The sequence below is a fragment of the Staurois parvus genome, unplaced genomic scaffold, assembly GCF_062004578.1.
Source record: "Staurois parvus isolate SC_StPar_1 unplaced genomic scaffold, SC_StPar_1.0 ptg000483l, whole genome shotgun sequence".
In the NCBI taxonomy this organism is placed as follows: domain Eukaryota; kingdom Metazoa; phylum Chordata; class Amphibia; order Anura; family Ranidae; genus Staurois; species Staurois parvus.
In genome coordinates, this window is record NW_028318279.1 from 638175 (window position 1) to 660397 (window position 22223).

Genomic DNA, 22223 nt, shown 5'->3' on the forward strand with positions numbered 1-22223 from the left:
CCTTCGAAGCTCTGAAAAAGCTATTTACCTCGGCACCCATCCTGGGCCACCCGGACGCGGCTCTGCCCTACATCTTGGAGGTAGATGCATAGGAGAATGCGGTAGGATCCATCCTGTCTCAGCGGAAAGGCACCAAAGAATTACTCCATCCCGTAGCATTCTTCTCGAGGAAACTCACCTCAGCGGAGAAGAATTACGATATCGGTGATCGAGAGCTGTTGGCTATCAAAGCAGCGTTAGAGGAATGGAGGTACCTGCTGGAAGGTGCCTCACACCCCATATTGATTTTCACAGACCACAAGAATCTGGAGTATCTGAGGACTGCCAAGCGTCTACGCCCACGGCAGGCAAGATGGGCCCTGTTCTTTTCCAGATTCAATTTTCATATTACTTACAGGCCCGGATCTAAAAATACGAAGCCTGACGCGCTATCTCGTATGTATGAGGACTCCGAAGAAGAACTGGTACCCGACACTATCTTGTCTTCAGGGAACTTCTTGGCGCTCCAGACAGACCTTCGCTCCAAGTTAATAGAAGCATCTACGGCCACATCAACCCCAGTTGGGGTGTCCCTCCAGAACAAGGGGGGACTCCTGTGGAAGGAAGATTCAATCGTGGTACCTGAGGAAGTCCGGACCCTGGTTTTGGGGCATTGCCACGATCACCCGCTGGCAGGACACTTTGGCCCAGTCAAGACTCTGGAGCTTCTCCGGCGCTCTTTTTGGTGGCCAAACATGGCTAAGGATTGCAAGCGCTACGTGAGATCCTGTACCATCTGCCAGAAGAGCAAACCATCGAGGAGCAAAGCCTGGGGGCTGTTGCGACCTTTGCCGATTCCCGAACGGCCTTGGTAGAGGATCGCGATGGACTTCATAGTCGAGCTCCCACCGTCGCAAGACCACACAGCAATTCTGGTGGTCATTGATCGCCTATCCAAAATGGCTCACTCCGTGCCACTAAGGAAGACGCCGTCAGCAGCTGAGACGGCACAAATATTTATCCAGGAGATCGTTAGACTTCATGGAGTACCTGAGGACATTGTCTCTGATCGAGGGGTCCAATTTACATCTAAGTTTTGGAGGGCTCTGTGCAAGGCCCTGGACATCAAGTTGTCCCTCTCCTCTGCGTTCCACCCTCAGACCAACGGTCAGACTGAGAGGACGAACCAGACCCTGGAGCAATACTTGCGTTGCTACACGTCTTTCCTGCAGGATGATTGGTTGTCACTCTTACCCCTGCCGGAGTTCGCTTATAACAACGCAAGCCATTCTGCAACGGGGCAGTCCCCATTCTTTTCGAATTATGGGTTTCACCCTGTCTTTCTCCCTGATTTGGTCTCTGAATGCCCAGTTCCAGCGATGCAGGATGCGTTGACCTTCTTCTCCGCTAATAACAAAATACTCCAGGAAGCCATCGCTCGGGCCCAAGAGGACAATAAGAAGGCGTTTAACAAGAAACGAAGAGGGGATTTGGCGTTGCGGCCTGGGCAGAAGGTGTGGTTGGCCACAAACAACTTAAAGATGCTTTGTCCCTCGAAAAAATTGGGACCTAAATTTTTGGGGTCTTTTCAGGTAAAGCGGATGGTCAACGAAGTAGCATATGAGCTTATCCTTCCGGACACGTCCAGAATTCATCCAGTCTTCCATGTATCCCTGCTGAAGCCAGTGATCCCAGATGCCTTCCCAGAACGAGAATCCAGACCCCCGGAGGCCATAATGGTCGAAGGACAAGAGGAATTTGAGGTGGAAACAATCCTTGAGTGCCGAAGAAGGGGGGGCCAGACCCAATTCCTAATTAAGTGGAAGGGCTATGGTCCAGAGGACAATTCCTGGGAACCGGCTCATAATGTCCACGCACCTAGACTAGTCCGGGAGTTTCTTCATGATCACCCGTGGTGGAGAGATCGGGTGGGCATCCAGAGGTTGCCCCTAGGGGGGGGGCAATGTCGGGGATCGCCGCGCCGCTGGGCTTCGAACAGGCGCAGTACACCGCCCTGTGCAGGGATGCGGGCGCCGGGACCTGGCCGACCGCGGCAACCAGGTTCGCGCATGCGCAGTAGAGACCACGGGCGCGCGCCTGGCACCAATGACAGCGCAGGGTGGGATATTTAAACGGCCCTGAGCTGTCATTCAGTGCCTTTTGGTCTTTCTGAATCCTGTGTACCTGTGAAACCTGTGAAAGTAAGTTGCTGACCCGGATTGTGCCCTGACCTTGCTGTTTCTCCTGTTCTTGACCCTTGCTTGCCTGACCTCTCTCCTGAATGCCCCCTTTTGGATCTGACCTGCTGTTGCTGACCTGGCGTGTGACCCGACTATTCTTTGTCCGCTGCTCTGTACCGCACCGTCCCCATAGTTACCGACCCGGCTTGTATGACCTTGCACTTGCTCAGCCATCCATCCCTCTCAACGGGGTCTCCAGACCTCCTCATACCTGGCTCTCTCCCGTGGGAGCCCCTGGCGAATACCCCTACCACTGACGGGTGTCCTCAGTAGTCACGACCTGGTCCCAGGGCACTCCAAGTCCATCCCCACCATCAGGGGCCCTGGTGAACAAGTACTCTGGGGCTTAGACTCCGTGCGCTGGGAACATCCGATCAGTGGAGTGCTAGTGGTACCGCTGGGCGGTCCCTTACAGCCCCAAATTACATCACCAATCTTTTCTCCAAATATCACCCAAACCGTAATCTCCGCTCCTTGCATGAACTCCTGCTCTCTAGCTCCCTTGTCTCCTTCTCCCATTCTCATCTCCAGGACTTCTCCAGAGCTTCCCCCATCCTCTGGAATTCTCTTCCCCAATTTATCATGCTATTGCCTGCTCTGCTCACTTTTAGGCGATCACTGAAAACCTATCTCTTCAGGGAAGCCTCTCCTGCCCTCAGGTAATAATGGAATCTTCTATTCTTTCTACCAGTCCATCCCCCACAGTTATTACCTTTTGTACCACTAGCCCCTCCCTCTTAGATTGTAAGCTCCCAGGACCAGGCCCTCCTAACCCTCTTGTATTGAACTGTATTGTTGCTGTATTGTCTCCCTTTATATTATAAAGTGCTCAGCAAACTGTTGGCGCCATAAATCCTGTATAATAATAATAGTAGTAATAAATGTGCACATTTTGTAGGTACATACTTCATATTTTTTTCCCTGATTAACACTTCAAGTAGTGAGGTTACTTCTGACCAGGCCAAAAATAACTTAGTAACAAGTACAAACTCTACCAGAAATGTTGGATATCTCTCCTTCCGGACACTGGACACACTCATAGCAGCATTTATGAATTGAAGATCCAAACTTTTTTCTGCTGCCGGGTAAACAGGGATCTGAGCATCGAGATACCGGAATCTGAAATCAGATATTATTATTAATATGATGATTATTTTGTGACATTCCATCATATCGCATGAGGATATACAAGTGTTACAAATAGTACAGATGTTCAGTTTTGCCTCAGCCATGGGTTCAAGATCAAATCTGCAGGTCTGAGATCCATTTGGGGATAATATTTTGGTGTTTTCATGAATTTGGGGGGGTTCATTAATAGATTCTCCAGCACCCAGCAACAATAGACCCTTCCCTCAACAGAAGACTTCTCCCACAATTGACCCCCACAGCAACAATAGATACCCCAGCAGCCAGCAGCAATAGACCCTATAAACCGGAATATATATGGTTGAACATTACAGAATGTAATAATTATTTAATTTACTTTGACTGCCACTTTAAATTCCTTTACACCATTACACAGCTCAGTTCTAATAGATCAGCCGAAACACTTTTTCCACAGGAATGCAATCCCTTCAGATGGGTGATGTAAAGGTGGCTTTCTATTCTTCAATGCATTTATCATTCACTTCATCAGAAAGATAAGTAGGGATCGTCTTCGGTGTTATATAAGTTATCGGTAAGTACACAGCAATTCACTAGAAGCCATCAGTTAACCTGCGGATTGAGCATAATGGATCGGAATCCGATCCATTATGCTCCCCAATCCGCAGATCCGATCCATCTTGCGGGGATTGTTAGCTTGCAACCAGGGGCGGACTGACAGCTCATGGGACCCCCGGGCAATAGGGGATCATGGGGCCCCTGTGTCCTTGCCCAAACTCAAAAAAGCCTATGAAAAAGGTACCAGGGCTTGTCTGTATCCATTAAATGTGGCCACTATAGCAGGAACCTCCTCTATCTGACATCACTTCTCGAGCATGTGCAGACTGGACCGGTGTTGAAAGATCAGTTAACCATGCATAGGTTGCAAGCCGACGAATCCCCGCAAGATGGATCAGATCTGGGGATTGGGGAGCATAATGGATTGGACTCCGATCCATTGTGCTCAATCCAGATCCGATCCATCCTGCAGGGATTGTCGGAGGGGCAACACCAAGTGTTACCGCACCGGGTGACACCAACCCTAAGGATGCCCCTGATTAGAAGTTTATGCCACACATCACTCACTCTTCTAATCACCTGAAGACCAAGCCTTTTCTGACACTTTTTGTTCACACAATAAAATCAGTATTTTTTGCTAGGGAAAGTTACTTTGAACCCCCAAACAGTATATTTTTTTTTAAAGCAGACATCCTAGTGAATAAAATGGTGGGTGCTGAAATTTTTTATCTCACATAGTACTCGCGCAGCGATTTTTCAAATGCAAATGCTGATCTTCTTTCCATGTCACACTGGAAGTTAAGGTCTGTTATCAGTGAGTTGAGGGAGGGGATTTTAGAGGTATTCCATAATTTGGTAATATTAAGCTTGGCTGCCGCTAATGTGTGGATAATGATGGTTCGGGAGTCTTTCGGGAAATTATCAATTTCAATGTGGAGGAGGGCTAAAGCAGGGTTTGGGGTTATGGAGGTTACTGTTAGTGTTGAGAGCGGATGGAAGACCGTTATTCCAGAAAGATCTGAATGGTTTACACGTCCATAATATATGGAGTGTGGAGCCTGTTTCACCGCATTGTCTCCAGCAGGAGTGGGAATGTTGTGGGTAGTATAGCGATAGTTTGACGGGTGTTAAGTACCATTGGTGTAAAAGTTTCATATATGATTCCCAGTGGGAACTGCATTTAGAGGCTTTATAGGTTATTATTATTATTACATCGAGTTTATATAGCGCCAAAGGGTTTGCTCAGCGCTGTACAATAGAGGGGGGGGGGACAATACATGAAACCGCACAGTAACAATGAACAGCACACGAGGGGTTAGAGGGCCCTACTCTTTCGAGCTTACAATCTAGGAAGAGGGGGTAGTGGTACAGGAGGAAGTGGCTGTGGGGGATGGAGTGGTAGGAGGAATGAAGGAGGACGGCTGTTAGGTGAGGGTGGGGTAGGCTTCCATGAAGAGGTGGGTTTTCAGGGAGCACCTGAAGGTGAGGAGGGAAGGCGACTATATGATGGATTGGGGTAGTGAATTCCAGAGGATGGAGGAGGACCTGGAGAAGTCTTGCAGTCCTGCGTGGGAGGAGGAGACCAGGAGCAAGATAGAAGGAGGTCCTGTGAGGAGCGAAGGGTATGGGTAGGGTGGTACTTGGGAATCAGGTTGGTGAGGTAGTTAGGGGCTGTGTTGTGACTGGCTTTGTAGGTCAGGGTTAGCAGTTTGAATTTTATGCATTGGGCAATCGGGAGCCAGTGGAGGGATAGGCAGAGGGGGGTGGCAGAGGTGGAGCGGTTGGTGAGGTGGATGAGTCTAGCCGCTGAGTTCAGGATGGTCTGAAGCGGGGAGAGCCTGCGCTGGGGCAGGCCGGTGAGAAGAGAGTTGGGAGTAGTCAAGGTGTGAGATAATCAGGGAGTGTACGAGTAGTTTAGTGGTGTCTGGGGTAAGGAAGGAGCGTATATTTTAAAGGTTTTTTTCCCGTGTATGTGGTGTTATTGATTGTGAGAGAATTTTCTCCCAATTGATTAGAGAAGTAGTTTGTAGGGTGTATTTATTGTGTGCGTGTAGAAAGTTGAGATACCTTTTCTTGGGTATTTTGTTTTGTTGAAAAAATGGTATGCGGTGGTAGGAATGTTTGAGAGAAGCGGGATATTTGCTGTTTGTAGGGAGTGAGCTATTCTCAGATAGGTGAAATATTCAGTGGAGGGTAAGTTAAATTTCTTTTGCAGAGTCGGGAAAGAATCCAATTTATGATCTGTGTAGAGGTCTTGTATATTAGATAACCCACACTTGTCCCACTGTAGCAGGTTTAGGGATGGTGTAGTGAAGTGTAATGTATTGAGTGGGGTAGGTATCTGGTTGGTATCTGCAGAGTTAGACAAGTAGAGATCTTACCAGGCTTGAAGAGAAGCCTTAATACATGGATGTTTGAGTAAGATTTTAGTTTGGGGCATTTGTGGTAAGAGAAGTACGTTACGTGGAACTAGTGGGAAAAGTGAGAGTGTTTCCATGATGGACCAAGATTTTTCTTCAGTTGGATGCCACCAAAAATAAATTTGGTCGAGGAGAGTGGCATTATAGTATGATTTTAGATGTGGGAGACCTGCTCCTCCTCTGGATGTTGGACGTATTAAGAGGTTTGTGGTGCATCTGGGTTTTTTAGAATTCCAGAGGAATTTGGAAAAGATTGCTTGTAATTTAGAGAAGAAAGTATTGGGAATGGGGATGGGAAGTGTGCGGAATATGTATAGAATTTTGGGTAGTATGTACATTTTTAGAGTTGCTACTCGTCCTAGTTTGGATAATGTGGCTGTGCGGAGGTTGGTAAGTTCACATGGTATGGTTTCAAGTAAGAGTTTGTGATTCAAGGAATATAACTGATTTGTCGTAGCAGTGAGCTTGATTCCTAGATAAGGAATGTTGTGTTGTTCCCAAGAAAAGGGAAATTGTTTGGCTAGTATTGTTCGGGTCTGGATAGGTGTATGGAGGTTTAGGATGGAGGATTTGGTTTCGTTGAGTTTATAATAGGAAACTTCCAAATAATATTGAAGATGTGAGCGGATTGTCTGTAGCAATTTTTGTGGGTTAGTAATCATCAGTATAATATCGTCTACGAATAAGCTGATTTTATGTTCTGTTTTCATGTATGTGATTCCTGTAAATGTGGAGTCGTCTCTGAGTATTGAGGCTAGGGGCCCAATGAGAAGGGTGAAAATTATAAGAGATAGGGGGTATCTTTCTCTAGTGCCGTTTGAGATGTTAAATGAGTCTGAGAGTGTGCCGTCCGTTAAAACTCTGGCTGATGGGTTGGAGTATAGGGAAAGAATTGCTGATAGCATCCAACCTGTGATACTGAATATTTGTAGTGTTAGTTGCATGAAATGCCAGTGTATGCGGTCGAATGCTTTTTCTGTGTCCAGGGATAGTAATAAGGAGGGCTGTTTGGTGGTTTATAAGTTGTGGATAAGGGATATGAGTCTTCTAGTTGGGTCTGGGGCTTGGCGACCAGGGATAAATCCAACTTAGTCAGGGTGTGTTAGAGTAAGGAGATATTTTAGGAGTCTTTGGGCTATTATTTTGGCATAGATTTTTATATCTGTGTTAAGTAGTGAAATGGGTCTATAGTTTTGGACAATTTGGGGGTCTTTACCAGGTTTGGGAATTGTAGTGATTATGGATTGTATCATTTCTTTGGGGAATTCTCCCGTAGAGGCGGCATGGTTGAAGAGTTTGGACAGGTGTGGTGAAAGGTCAGGGGCAAATATTTTGTAAAATTCATTGGTAAAACCATCGTTTCCTGGTGATTTGTTATGAGGTAAGGTTTTGACGACTGTTTCTATCTCCATAGGAAGTATTGGGCTGGATATAGATGGGTCTGTTTTGAGGTTGTATAATTTTTGATAGTAGGCCACAAAAGCATTAGCTATACTTGCGGATTTGTGAGGGAGGTATGAGTAGTTGGGTGTTGAATTGAGGAGATTTTAGATTTTAGGCGTCGTTGTGTGATTCATTTCATTAAGAAGGAGTTTGCTTTATTACCTAGGGAATAGAATTGTGTTTTAGTTTTTTGTAGGTTAAGGTCATATTTATAGAGTAGGAGGGCTCGGAGTTTGTTTCTATCTGATGCAAAGGATGCAGAAATGGAGGGATTTGGATTTTTTTTGTTCATTTCTTCTTTTAGTTTTATTGCAGTCAGGAGTTGGTCAATTTGTTGGGTTTTCTGTTTGGTGATATGTGAATTTAGGTGTATGAGGATACCTCTCATGTATGCTTTGTAGGCAGGCCACAATGTGGTTATAGAGATATCAGGTGTGGTATGACATTCAAAAAACATGTTGTGCGCTTCTAGCAATTGCTTTTTGTCATCTGGGTTCTTCACTATCGATGAATTCAGTCTCCATATGCGAGGGATTGAGGAGTGTTGATTGTTGTCTAAGGTTATGTTGGTTGGAGTGTGGTCAGACCAGGTTATGGTGCCAATTTTGGAGGACTTTATATGTTGTAGAGTCCATTTGTCTGTGACGAAGAAGTCATTTCTAGAGTAGGATAAATGGGATGGAGAGTAATAAGTATAGTCTTTTTCTGTGCTATGTTGGCATCGCCAGATGTCATAGAGATCATGTTCGTGTAATAAACGGTTGAAGTTATGTTTAGGGGATCTTTTGTTGGAGGAAGAGTCCAGATGTGGGTTACCGATGACATTGAAGTTTCCGCCGATGAGAAGTCTGCCTAGTTTGAGAAGATATGGTGGAATGAAGTTTGTTGTAGAATTGCATCTGGTTGCTGTTGGGACCATAGACGCTCACTAGAGTGTAGGGAATATTGTTGATTTTGCAGATCAAAATATGATAGCGCCCTAGTGGGTCTGCTGTTTCTGAGATGTGGTGTAATTGAATAGAGCCTTTTATGTCTGTGATGACTTCATTTTTCTTTTTAGGGTTCGTTGCTAGGTATATGTGGGGGTATCAGTGAAGATGAAACTTGGGGGTTTTAGTTGATGCGAAGTGGGTTTCCTGTAAGAAGAGTATGTCAGCATGAAGTGAGCGGGTTTCTTTTTGGAGCAATGATCTTTTGAAGGGGGAGTTGAGGCCACGCACATTAAGTGAGGATATATTAATCATTTTGAAGGTTGGGTTAACTGAGTAGGAGCGTTGTTTCTTTAATAGTTGAAGAAAGTTGATAGGTCGTGGTCGTTGATGGTGTCTTTCCTTGTATGGGGTAGTGTGATTATGGTTCAGTCATTGAGATAGGAGAAGTTTTCCTTGTTGTAGTGAGAGTACCAGTTGAGCAGAGGACTTAGTCGATCGACTGGTGGTGCAGGAAAGGTTGAAGGTAAGAAAGGGTAAAAAAAACTTGTCAAAAATGCAAGTGATATGAGTAGCGAAACTTGCTACTTCATAACAGGGGGGTATGAACAGGTATTGATCGCAAATGGGATCATACCAAAAAATATCTTGTAACGTAGAAATATTCGGTAACAGGCCGTTTGCTAGCTTGTATTAATGTAGATATAACGCCCAAGGCAATATGATGTAGGAGGATTGAGGGTGTTGTAAGTCAGGACCATTCAGCATTCATTTGCTGTGTATTGGTTGAGGTGGATTGGTGTGGTTCTACAGGTATTATGTTTCAGGTCTTTAGGAGGTCAATGCCTGCTTCTAGGTTTTTGATGGTGTAGATTGTACCGTGGTATTTAACGGGGATTTTTGTGGGGAAGCCCCATTGGTAGCCTATTCCGTGGTTCCGCAGTGCTTTGGTGATGTTAATTAACTTTTTGCGGTTTAGTAGTGTGGCTTTGGACAAATCAGCATATAATTTGATATTTGCGTGTGATGGTGGGAGTGGTGGAGGATTTCTAGCTGCGGACATTCATTTTTCTTTTATGTGGTAAAAGTGGATGTGTGCCAATACATCTCTGGGGATTGAAACTGGGAGGAACCATGGTTTGGGTATCCTGTGTGCTCGATCAATGGCTAGCTCTATGTCCGAGAGTGACGGTATGAGGTGTTTCATATACTGGTGAATATAGGGGAGCAGTGCGTCATTGGTAACATTCTCAGATATACCTCTGAATTTAATATTATTGCGTCTGGATCGGTCTTCTAAATCCCCTAATTTAAGGTTTATTCTTTCAATATCAGTATCATGGTCCGCGTGTGCGTCAATCAGGTCATTATGCGCTGTAACCATTTCTCCCATTTTACTTTCAATGTGGCACAATCGGTGGTCTTGTTGCTGCAGCACGTTTGAGATTTGAGATATTGATGCTGTCATATCGCTATGTATTGTTTGATGTAGAAATAGAAGCATATTTTTCACGCTTATTTCGGTGATAGGTTGGTCAGCAGCAGGGAAGGAATCTGTCAAAGATGGCATAGCGTTGCGAGGTAACACCTGTGTGAGGACAGATAGGGGGTCCGTGTCTAGTCTGGGCCTGGATTTGGCTGGGCTGCTGGGGGGGAGAGGACTCACCCGGGTCTCATGGGTAGAGAGGATTCCTGAGCCTGGGATCCAGATGCTGGGCTTTGTGGTTCCCCTCATAATGACTCTGGCCGTTTAAGGAGCTGCCGGCGCCATCTTGGCTGGATGCTGTGAAAGGGAAGAAATTGGTAAGCTTCCCTGGCTGTCCCGGGGCTTTTCTGCGGCATGGCATTTCTCAGGGAGGGTGGTAACACCCTTATAAGACAATCTGACTGTTTTTTTTGCTTTGGGGTCGGTGTGTGCCATTCCGACAGCTACAGGAACAGGTGGACGGAGCTCCTGTCACATCACGTCCGTCCCGGAGCCGGCCGCACATGCGCCATCTTTTTGATCACTTTTAATGCTATAACAGGGAATGCAAATATCCCCTATAACTTCAATGGGCATTGTCATATATTCTTTTTGGAGAAATCTGGGGTCTATCAGACTCTAGATATCTCTTCTGCCCTTACATTATCTAATCAAACCAAGATCGGTGTGATCAGATGCTTTCCCAATTTACAAATGGCGCTGTTTATATCCTGCGAAACTGAAGTGATGAAATGCTCGTAGCTTCCGATTTCTTAGAATATGGAGATGATTGGTTCCATTTCGGTCTCCAATCAGCTCTATGGTCAGCTAGCAGAAACACCTGCTGCATTCTCAGGTTCCTCCAATGGACTGCCCGAGAAGGCCGTGGAAGGCAGTGGGGGGGGGGGGGGTTTGCATTGTCTCCTGCTGCTTATAAAAGCAATCCTGTAGCTGATTAGACACTAGGATTGCTTTTACAGGAAAGCCGATCGCCGGCTGAAAAAAACAATACCAGGATGATGGCTGCAGCTGTAGGCATCATCCTGGTATAGACACTCAAAGTCCAGTGATGTGCCGGTACGTCTCTGGTCCTTGTTGGGTATATATACTATGTTTTTTCTTTATGCAGCCTGTGGATTGAATGAAAAAAAGAGAACTACTTGTGCTCGCCTCCGCACCAGCTTGTACTGCACTTATGGGACTCGCCATGATACTGCATTGCTGGTATGTATAAGACCAGGATGTACTAGGCCGCTGGTGCTCGCCAGTTCACCAAAAGGTAGCTCGGCACTAGTAAATTAAAATAGAAATTGGGCGCCAGTCATTTTGGTCTTTTCCAGTTTTAAGGTTGAACTTGGAAAGGAGTTAGAAGGAGAGAGGATTAGGGGTCTCAGATGCCACAGCATATCAATTATAGACTCCTTGGATTCCGAACAAACCTTTAAGCCGACCTGGTAACACTGCAAGCACGTTCTTGGAGTCTAATGCACCCCCAAGCCCTCTCCAGCAAGGGGCCTCCCCTGGATCTTCTCACCTTGGCTCGGCTTCCTACACCCTGCGCAGGGCAGCCTCAGGGTCACTTCAAAGCAGGTAGGCCCAGATAGACTTCTGGGCTTAACACAGAGCTCTCTTCAACAGCACCTCCTCAACCTGAGATGAGAGAGCAAGCGCAGGACAAATTTATATCCTCTCCCAGCATGCACTAGTGACCTGGAACCTCCAAGTGGGCTGACTGAAAGAAATATGAATATTCATAACTCAGTCCATTTGTGCAATCTCATACTATGACCTGTGGTATCAGTGACACCTACTGGTGACAATGAGAAATGCACAACCCAAGTGAGCTTAGGGGAATGCCAAATAAAGAAACTGTACAATCAATTTGAGCTAACTACAGCCCAGCCAAAAACTACATTTGCATAGTAGCCCCAGTTTAGGACCCAGGGGCGGGGCCACAATACATAAAGCAGAACTAAACTCTTTCAGTCAATATTAACTATCATTCATTTACATATATATACGTTGCGGTTTTGAAGTGGTTTACTGGGGTTGTAGCTGTAGCTGTCAACTATAACCCGGGTATTTTTGCAGCAGCCACCACTCTTTCTCAAAAAAGTGATCCAAGTGGTGCATTTGCCGCTGGATCACTTTTAGAAGCAACAGGAGGGACCCCCTCCTGCCACATTATGGTGGTTTGGGGGCTTACCTGCCTGATCGGTAGCCCCAGGAACTGATTCAGCACTGGCAGTGGCTGGTCACAAAGATGGATGAAGGTAAGATGGCCACCACCCATCTTGATGGCCTAAGAGAACCAGAGCAACCTCATGACGTCCCTTCCGGTTCTGGCTCAATGTAAACACCATTTTCTTTTTCTTAAAGCAAAACATCAAACTTTTTTTTTATCTTTTGTTTTAAAGGTAGAGGAGAGATTTGGGGTTTTATAGACCCCAGATCTTTACATAAAGAGGACCTGTCATGCTGTATTGTTATCGCAAGGGATGTTTACATTTCTTGTGATAACAATAAAAGTGAATAAAAAAATTAAAGGGATAGTGCAAAAATAAAAAATATAATAAAATATATTATAATAATAAAAAAATGTTAAAGCACCCCCATCCCCCCCCCCCCTGTGCTTGCACACAGTGGTGAATGCATATGTAGGTCACACCCACGTATATAAATGGTGTTTGCACCACACATGTGAGGTATTGTCACAAACTTCAGAGCGAGAGCGATCATTCTAGAACTGGATCTCTGTAACTCTAAACTTGTAACCTGTAGAAATTTTTAAAGCGTCGCTCATGGAGATTTTTAAGTACTGTAGTTTACCGCCATTCCACAAGCATGCACAATTTTAAAGCGTGACGTGTTAGGTATCGATCTACTCGGCGTAACATCGAGTTTCATATTTTACAAAACAATTGGGGTATATATTGTGTTCTGTTTGTTTTCAATTCATTAAAGTGCATGTTTTCCCAAAAAATTGCATTTCAAATACTGCTGCGCAAAAACAGTATGACTTTAAAAATTGTAATGACCGCCATTTTATTCTCTAGAGCCTCTGCTAAAAATATATATCGTGTTTGGGGGTTCTAAGTCATTCAATTTTGATTTTTTTTTTGTAAACAAAGAGTGTCAGAGAAAGGCCCGGTCTTCAGGTGGTCACAGAAGATGGCACAGATAGAAAAAGCTAGGGAGGTGTATTAGTCTCTGTTCAGAATCTCCCATCAACTGTCATACTGACTGACGTCACTGCCACACCTAATATCTCACAACTGTCATACTGACTGATATCACTGCCACATCTAATATCTCACAACTGATATACTGACTGATGTCACTGCCACACCTAATATCTCACAACTGTCATACTGACTGATGTCACTGCCACACCTAATATCTCACAACTGTCATACTGACTGACGTCACTGCCACACCTAATATCTCACAACTGATATACTGACTGATGTCACTGCCACACCTAATATCTCACAACTGATATACTGACTGACGTCACTGCCACACCTAATATCTCACAACTGTCATACTGACTGACGTCACTGCCACACCTAATATCTCACAACTGTGCATCATTCAGGGGTGTAGGAGCATCATCAGAGGATGGAAGAAGCACAGCTCATTGACCCAGGTCATGAATGGCACCAATGTAAGGGTGATGTTCACACTGACCACTAATGTGAATGAAAGGATTCTACACCACGCCCCAATGTGATGAGAAGATATACACTGACCACCATTGTAATTGAGACATTTAGCCTATGCTAACATTTGTGCGTGTCGGGAACACATGAAAAATCTCTTTCCTGCCACCACAGAAACAATTGTTAATGGCGGCATTTGCTGGCGGGCGCATTTTCACATGCACCAAAGTTTACGGTCCTGTAGCACTGTGTGGCTTGGTCCGATTTTGAAAAAGGATCAGGGACTTTTTTCCCACATTTCTAATGCATAGACCAGCCCACTGAAATGAATGGGCTGCCCTACGTGTGGTGGACATCTTTATCCACCCCATCATTACACCATTGCATCCTGAATTTCACTGCTAAAATCTGCACTCCAACCTCCCCCATCCTTCCCACTCCAACCTCCCCCATCCTTCCCACTCCAACCTCCCCCATCCTTCCCACTCCAACCTCCCCCATCCTTCCCACTCCAACCTCCCCCCACCTTAACTCTACATGCGTTCTCTGCTCATCTTTGTACCCACCTTCCTTACCTCTTACTTACTCATCTGTGCACCCCAAAACTGTCATTCCTTTTCTGCCTACCTCTGCACCCCCCCCCACTGAACAGGCTGATGGTAGGCTCAGTGACCACAATTGCAGGCAGGACTTTCAGGTATTTCCCTGTTTACATTCCCAATGTGTAGCATTCAGCAGAGGTGATGGCGGCTGGAACCTCAGGGGGGCATATTATTCATATGAATGTCACATTGCCACCACTATTTACATATGAATGCCACATTGCCACCACTATTTACATATGAATGCCGCATTGCCACCACTATTTACATATGAATGCCACATTGCCACCACTATTTACATATGAATGCCACATTGCCACCACTATTTACATATGAATGCCACATTGCCACCACTATTTACATATGAATGTCACATTGCCACCACTATTTACATATGAATGCCACATTGCCACCACTGTTTACATATGAATGCCACATTTCCACCACTATATACGTATGAATGTCACATTGCCACCACTATTTACATATGAATGTAACATTGCCACCACTGTTTACATATGAATGCCACATTGCCGCCACTATTTATGTATGAATGTCACATTGCCACCACTATTTACATATGAATGTCACATTGCCACCACTATTTACATATGAATGCCACATTGCCACCACTATTTACATATGAATGTCGGTTATTTACATGTGAATGCTGACCCCGCCTGCCCAGGTGAATCATCTTTACAGGGCAATAGGGCAGAGCTGGGCAGAATAAGCGTCAGCACTTCACACTGACATATCAGGACACAATGCAGGATGAAGACTTCAAGGGACAAGGGAATGTAAATCGAGACAGTTGGCAAGTATGGGGCAGCTGCTTTGGGCCCCACAACAATGACTTTTGCCCCTCCTGCATCCAGGCCCTCTGACATGTTTCACCCCACACACCGGGGCTTGGTCACAGAAGTGTCGGGAGGCTTGCAAGGTCACGGCAACCATTGGGGACAAGCATTTTAAGCGGCCCCTGTGAAGTTAGAACTACATACAGTGGGGATCGAAAGTTTGGGCACCCCAGCTAAAAATTTGTATTAATGTGCATAAAGAAGCCAAGGAAAGATGGAAAAATCTCCAAAAGGCATCAAATTACAGATTAGACATTCTTATAATATGTCAACAAAAGTTAGATTTTATTTCCATCATTTACACTTTCAAAATAACAGAAAACAAAAAAATGGCGTCTGCAAAAGTTTGGGCACCCTGCAGAGTTAATATCTTGTACTGCCCCCTTTGGCAAGTATCACAGCTTGTAAACACTTTTTGTAGCCAGCCAAGAGTCTTTCAGTTCTTGTTTGAGGTATCTTTGCCCATTCTTCCTTACAAAAGTCTTCCAGTTCTTTGAGATTTCTGGGCTGTCTGTCACGCACGGCTCTTTTAAGGTCTATCCATAGATTTTCAATGATGTTGAGGTCAGGAGATTGTGAAGGCCATGGCAAAACCTTCAGTTTACGCCTCTTGATGTAATCCCCCGTGGATTTCGAGGTGTGTTTAGGATCATTATCCATTTGTAGAAGCCATCTTCTCTTTAACTTCAGCTTTTTCACAGATGGCATCAAGTTACCATCCAAAATTTGCTGAAATTTTATTGAATCCGTTTTTCCTTCTACTCGTGAGATGTTCCCTGTGCCACTGGCTGCAACACAACCCCAAAGCATGATTGATCCAACCCCATGCTTAACAGTTGGACAGAGGTTCTTTTCATTAAATTCTGTGCCCCTTCTTCTCCAAACGTACCTTTGCTCATTCCGGCCAAAAAGTTCAATTTTAACCTCATCAGTCCACAGAACTTGTTTCCAAAATGCATCAGGCTTGTCTATATGTTCATTTGCAAAGTTCAAACGATGATTTTTGTGGTGAGGACGTAGAAGAGGTTTTCTTCTGATGACTCTTCCATGAAGACCATATTTGTACAAGTATCTCTTTATAGTGGAATAGTGTACCACAACTCCAGTGTCTGCCAGATCTTTCTGGAGGGATCGTGCAGTCAAATGTGGGTTTTGAATTGTTTTTCTCACAATTCTGTGAGCTGTTCTGTTTGATATTTTTCTTGGTCTTCCAGATCTTGCTTTAACTTCCACTGTTCCTGATGACTGCCATTTCTTAATTACATTCCGAACAGAGGATATTGACATCTGAAAACACTTTGTTATCTTCTTATAGCCTTCTCCAGCTTTGTGAGCATCAACTATTTTCAGTTTCAGTTTTCTAGACAACTGCTTAGAAGAACCCATGGTGCTGATTGTTGGGGCAAGGTCACATGAGTCTGGGCATTTAAAACCTTTGAGATTGACATCACCTGGTCTTCCCAGATGATGATTGAGAACAATCCATGACACTGGCAGGTCTCAGCTTGGCAAAGGGGGCAGTGCATGCTATAAATTCTGCAGGGTGCCAAAACTTTTGCAGACGCCATTTTTTTGTTTTCTGTTATTTTGAAAGTGTAAATGATGGAAATAAAATCTAACTTTTGTTGACATATTATAAGAATGTCTAATCTGTAATTTGATGCCTTTTGGAGATTTTTCCATCTTTCCTTGGCTTCTTTATGCACATTAATACAAATTTTTAGCTGGGGTGCCCAAACTTTCGATCCCCACTGTATATAAACAGAAAACAATCAAGTCATTTCTTACTTTGCCATTTTTCCACAAGCGGGGCTCACTCATATTTGTAAACGTTTCTGGCACATAATCTGGGCCTTCCATAATGGAAGCTACAGATAAATCAAGGGTACGACCATTCATAGTCCAGTGGAGTAACAGAAGATCGGATGGAATTTCTCTTCTCTCGTTGAAGTAGACATCACCTTCTGCTAGGTCCATTAAGTGAACTTTTCTCACATATTTATGCAGCTTTTCATGGAAGACAAAAATTCACAGATTACTATATACAGATAGAAGAGTTCTGGAATTTCTTAACAAAACACAAAGAGTGAGAGAGCTCCATCCAAGTGACTCGGCGGTCTTTCTATAAATGAATGAACCAGGAGAATCACTTATTCTTCACTTTAGGTTCTCCTGCAATGTCTCCTCTGATATGAATAGAATCTCCTGTCCTAATAATCCAGAGAACCATCAATCATTCATTTTATATTCAGATTGCACAAGTCTGTATGTATATATTTGGGAGGATCAAAAAATGTACATTTTTCTGTCTATTCTATTTACATTTTTGAGAGAGATAAGCAGAGGACAGAAAAGCTTCATATGGAGTGATTGGTATTGATTATTATGAACTGCTTCGCTTCCGGAACCATTTTGTGCGTTTTTGCAATGTTTAAAAAATCATTTAATCCTAAAGATTATATAAAACTCCCAAAAATTATATACAGTATTTTCTAAAAGTAGGAAAAATAAAATGGTGGCAACTCTAATGTTTTATGTCACACAATATTAGTGCGCTGGTTTAGGAAAAACGAAATTTCTGTACAAAATACACTAAAGATAATTTTTTGGCACGCAGACACAATGTACTGTATTTCCCAATTTCTGATAAAATATAAAAGATCAGGTTGCACCGAGTAAATAGATACCCAACATGTCAAACTGTAAAATTCTGCACGCTCATGAAATGGCAACAAACATCATTACCCTGTATTTTCTATAGCCAGTTACCCCCCTGGCGGTATTCCCGAGTGTAGCTCGGGGTAAAGTTTCGGTACCACAAGCGGTAACCCCGAGCTACACTCAAGAATACACTGCAGCGTTGCTCCGGGATCCCTTCTGCACTTACCTTGTCCTGCGCTCCCGCGATGTCCCCCCTGCAGTGTCCCCGGCAATGTAATCCGGCGGATGCCGGCATCTGTCATATGGGTTCCGTTCCCTGCGACGTCGGGATGTACGGGGGACGGAACTGGTGGGAAATTTGAAAATGACAAAAAGTGACATTCACTAAATACACTAAAATCACATAGTATAACATTCCTGTATCAAACCATTTCACATACATTGTGTCCCGAGTGCTTTGTCCGGCGCCCTGCCTGCATTTTTACTGTTCTTTCTGCCTGGAAACTGAGAAACGTCCATGGCGTCCAAAAAGCGTCCCTTTAGGTCAGACGCGGTTTTAGACCGGCTAGAGAACAGCGATAGTAAATCAGAACCACTTGCAGAATTGAGTGATAATGATTCGTGGGGGAAATTCCTCATCAGACACTGAAAACGATTCTGCGACTGAGCTCAGCGATGTGCGAACTTGGCGCTATATTTCACATTTCAGTGTTTTTGGTTTGATTTTATTATTTAATTACATTTATTATTATTTTTTATGATTATTTATTAAATTACAATTTATGATTCCGTGTTTCATATTTTTTTCTACCCGGGATGTCTACTAGACTCTTGTTCGGACAGATTTCAGTGAGTTATTCCTAAAAATTACAGGCCTACAATAAAAAAAAAATACATATTTCCATGAAAAAAATGTACCGCTTTGAGCACAGAAATATGGACATAATCAGACCGCTAGGGAGGTTAAGGACCGCCCTATAGCAGATGTACTGCCACAGGGTGGCCGATCTAAGCAAAATTCCATATATATACGGGAGTTTGCACCTTCTTGTTTAGGGGTCATACACACTGCCGGCACATAGCTTCTGACATGATTAGTCACAGCAAAAGCCTATCAGCGTATGCCAGAAAAGGGATGTCCGCAGGCACATGGTGATAGGTGAGGAGAGAGACAGACCACAGCTCTGCCTATGTAAACAAGGCTGAGTTGTGTCCTGTCAGTGGCAATGTGCTGGGTTATCTTTCTCTGCAAAGCAGGGAATAAAATCCAGCACATTACCTAAAAACAGACCATTGTGTACACATAAACACTGGCTAGGCACACAGTTACCCCTCTGATCTCCCTGGGTGTTCAACCCCTTCCCAGCCAGTGTCATTCATACAATGACAGTGTATATTTTTAGCACTGATCACTGTATTAGTGTCACTGGTTCCCACAAAGTGTCAGTTAGTGTCAGCCTTTCCACCACAATATTGCAGTTCTGCTATAAGTCGCTGATCGTCGCCATTACTAGTAACTAGAAATTAGATTAAAAAAAAAAAAATTTTCATTGGATATGTTTTTATAGCAGAATGTAAAAAATTTGTTTTTTTTTTTATAATTGTCAATCTTTTTGTTTATAGTGTACAAAAAAAAAACAGTGGTGATCAAATACCACCAAAAGAAAGCTCTATTTGTGGGAAAAAGGGGAAATGTACAGTGTTGCATGACCGTGCAATTGTCAGTTAAAGTAACACAGCGCCGTATAGCAAAAAATGGCCGGGTCATGAAGGGGGGTCAATCTCCTGGAGGGCGAGTGGATAGTCAAAGCTTTACAAGTCATCAGTTCAGAGTTCTCTAGGAGCTCTGGTGCCAGAATTATTGGTCTCACTCCGGAGTGTACGGTGATATGTAAAATGTGTAGCACAAGCAACGTTTTCCTTCAAAGGCTTTCCTAATGCATGCAATTACATTAATACATTCATATGTGCGGGGGTTGGGGGCCTCAGAATTTTGGAGGGGTTATTTTAAGTGCTTTGAAGTAAATTAAATTTTTTACAATTTTGTTTTTAATTTTTATTTTACATAACTTTTTTCATCCCATAGGAGTCAGAAAGTTCCCTATATGATGATTTTTTTGGTGACAGGTTCTAAAAGATCTCTGATGGTGCATAGCAGCTGTTACTGGGGGTGTTTAAAAGTGATTGAGTGGCTCCCCGGCCTCCAGAACACTTCCATCTTCTGTTGGGAACACTTGCAGCTTCTGGGAGTGTGTGCAAACCCCCCCCTCCCCCCTTGACCACCATAGTTACTATGTAAGGGCAAAAAAAGGGTTAAGAATTTTCAAACCCACCATTATGTATTCCTAAATACCTGCCACAATGTTACCTCCTTTGTCTGAAGGTTTGTAGATAGACCATTTCTCTCTTTCAGTGTAGTCTAGTTCTAAGGGCTCCAACTGCAGGATATAGATCCTAAGGCCATATTCTTCATCTCCTCCACCATTCATCTGACAAATAGCTCTACACTCGGGTTAGTCTGAGTTGGAAACCCATTGGATTTGTTTTTATATCCCTGTTGTATTTTGCATCTAGAGTCAATGTCAATAGTCTGTAGTATCTGCAGAAGAAAACTCTGTCCACTCTGATGCAGCACCCCAATAAGGACAAATACACTGACCAGCCATACCTTTATGACCACCCACCTAATACTGAGTAGGTCCCCGTTTTGCTGTCAACATGGCCTTGACCCAAGGCAAGGACACTACTAGACCTCTGAAGGTATGCTGTGGTATCTGGCACCAAGTTGTCAGTAGCTTGTCCTGTACGTTGTGGGATGGGGCCTCCATGGATTAGAAGTTTTTCCAGCACCTCCCACAGCTGCTTGATAAATAAAGGGGGTGGAGGCATAACTTTGATGTATGGGGATATACATTAAGCACCTCCTACAAATGCTTGATATATTGAGATCTGGAGAATTTGGTGGTCAAGTTTACACCTCGAACTTGTATTCCTTAAACCATTTTTGAAGACTATTTGCAGTATGGCAGGGCAAATTATCATGCTGAAAGATGCCACTGCCATCAGGGATTGTCATTTCCATGAAGGAGTGTACTTAGTTAACAACAATGTTTAGGTGGGCGGTACATGTCAAGTAACATTCCCATGAATGGCAGGACCCAAGATTTCTCAACAGAACATTCCCGGTGAAACAGCAGAACAGGATGGAGTATGGCAAGAAAGAAATCTGCGGCATCACTCTGCTTCTACTGACTTTCCTTCTTCCCATTCTGTATCCTGGTGCCATCTTTCCCACACACACCCAGCCAACTTCATGATGAAAACAAAATGGGGTACATCAGACCAGGCCACACATTTCCAGGTGCACCATGGGCCACTAAGGAAGAAAGATCAAAAATGTGCAAATTCTTAATCAAGGATAAGTGTGTGAAGGTGTAACCAAAGAAAGAGGTGCAGGACAGGGCTGTCTTAATGAAGGGGCACACCTGGGCACTGCCCATGAGCCCCAGGTGCATGGGAGGCCCATGATCAGGTCCAAAACAAAGGGGGGTGGGCAGATGCTGTGTTGGGGTTGTCGGCTACCATGCACAGCTGAACCAGACTTTACATGATCCAGTTTTAGTAAATCAACCCCATTGTCTTTATCCACTTCGAAAAACTGGACAAACATCTTTTGCACTGCAATTAGCTGAAGTGGTGTTGGATTCAACTTCTGCTTCTTACTGAAGAGAAGACACCAGATGAACAGAAGAAATGCCGAGTGGAAGATTAGAAGAGAGGAACTGAGTTGTCCTTGTTACTTCTGGAACGACATCACCAGGACGGTCATGGTCTCTGTAGCTGTGATGATGTTATGATCATGTGACCACACCCCACAGGGAAAATCTTCTGGACAGATAAGCAAAGCAACACACATTACCAAGCTATTTACTTTTAGAGCCCATCCTGATTCAGCCACCCAACATTACCCAGAGAGGGGAGTTCCTTAAAGCAGACACCCACACCCGTCCTTCCCTTAAAGGGACCTCTGGCCAGCTGGGTCCTATATCTTCCTACAAACCCCTGACAGCACCACCATACCTAGAAGGAGGATCATCCTGGATTAGGACCGTATCTACTCCTAAATGGGACCTCTACATATCCATATAATGTGTATATACGTGAGTGCGTCATTTTATCACACTATTTGGAGCACCATTACTTGGATTCTACTGTTTTCTCACACCCAGATCTGCATAGACTGACACCCTTTATTTGGCATATTAATTTGTTTATGAACACTATTAATATTTATATTTTT

General features: G+C 44.1%; 1 protein-coding gene across 1 annotated transcript in view; it reads right to left on the reverse strand.

Moving 5' to 3' along the window:
• The window catches only part of LOC149452309 (vomeronasal type-2 receptor 116-like), a 46944-nt gene that overhangs the window by 9030 nt on the left and 15691 nt on the right, over positions 1 to 22223 (reverse strand). The window contains exons 3-4 of the mRNA XM_089689528.1: positions 17051 to 17269; positions 3215 to 3338 (exon numbers count right to left, since the gene is read on the reverse strand). Coding sequence (XP_089545654.1) covers positions 3215 to 3338; positions 17051 to 17269 — 343 coding nt within the window. The remainder of the gene's footprint in view (positions 1 to 3214; positions 3339 to 17050; positions 17270 to 22223) is intronic.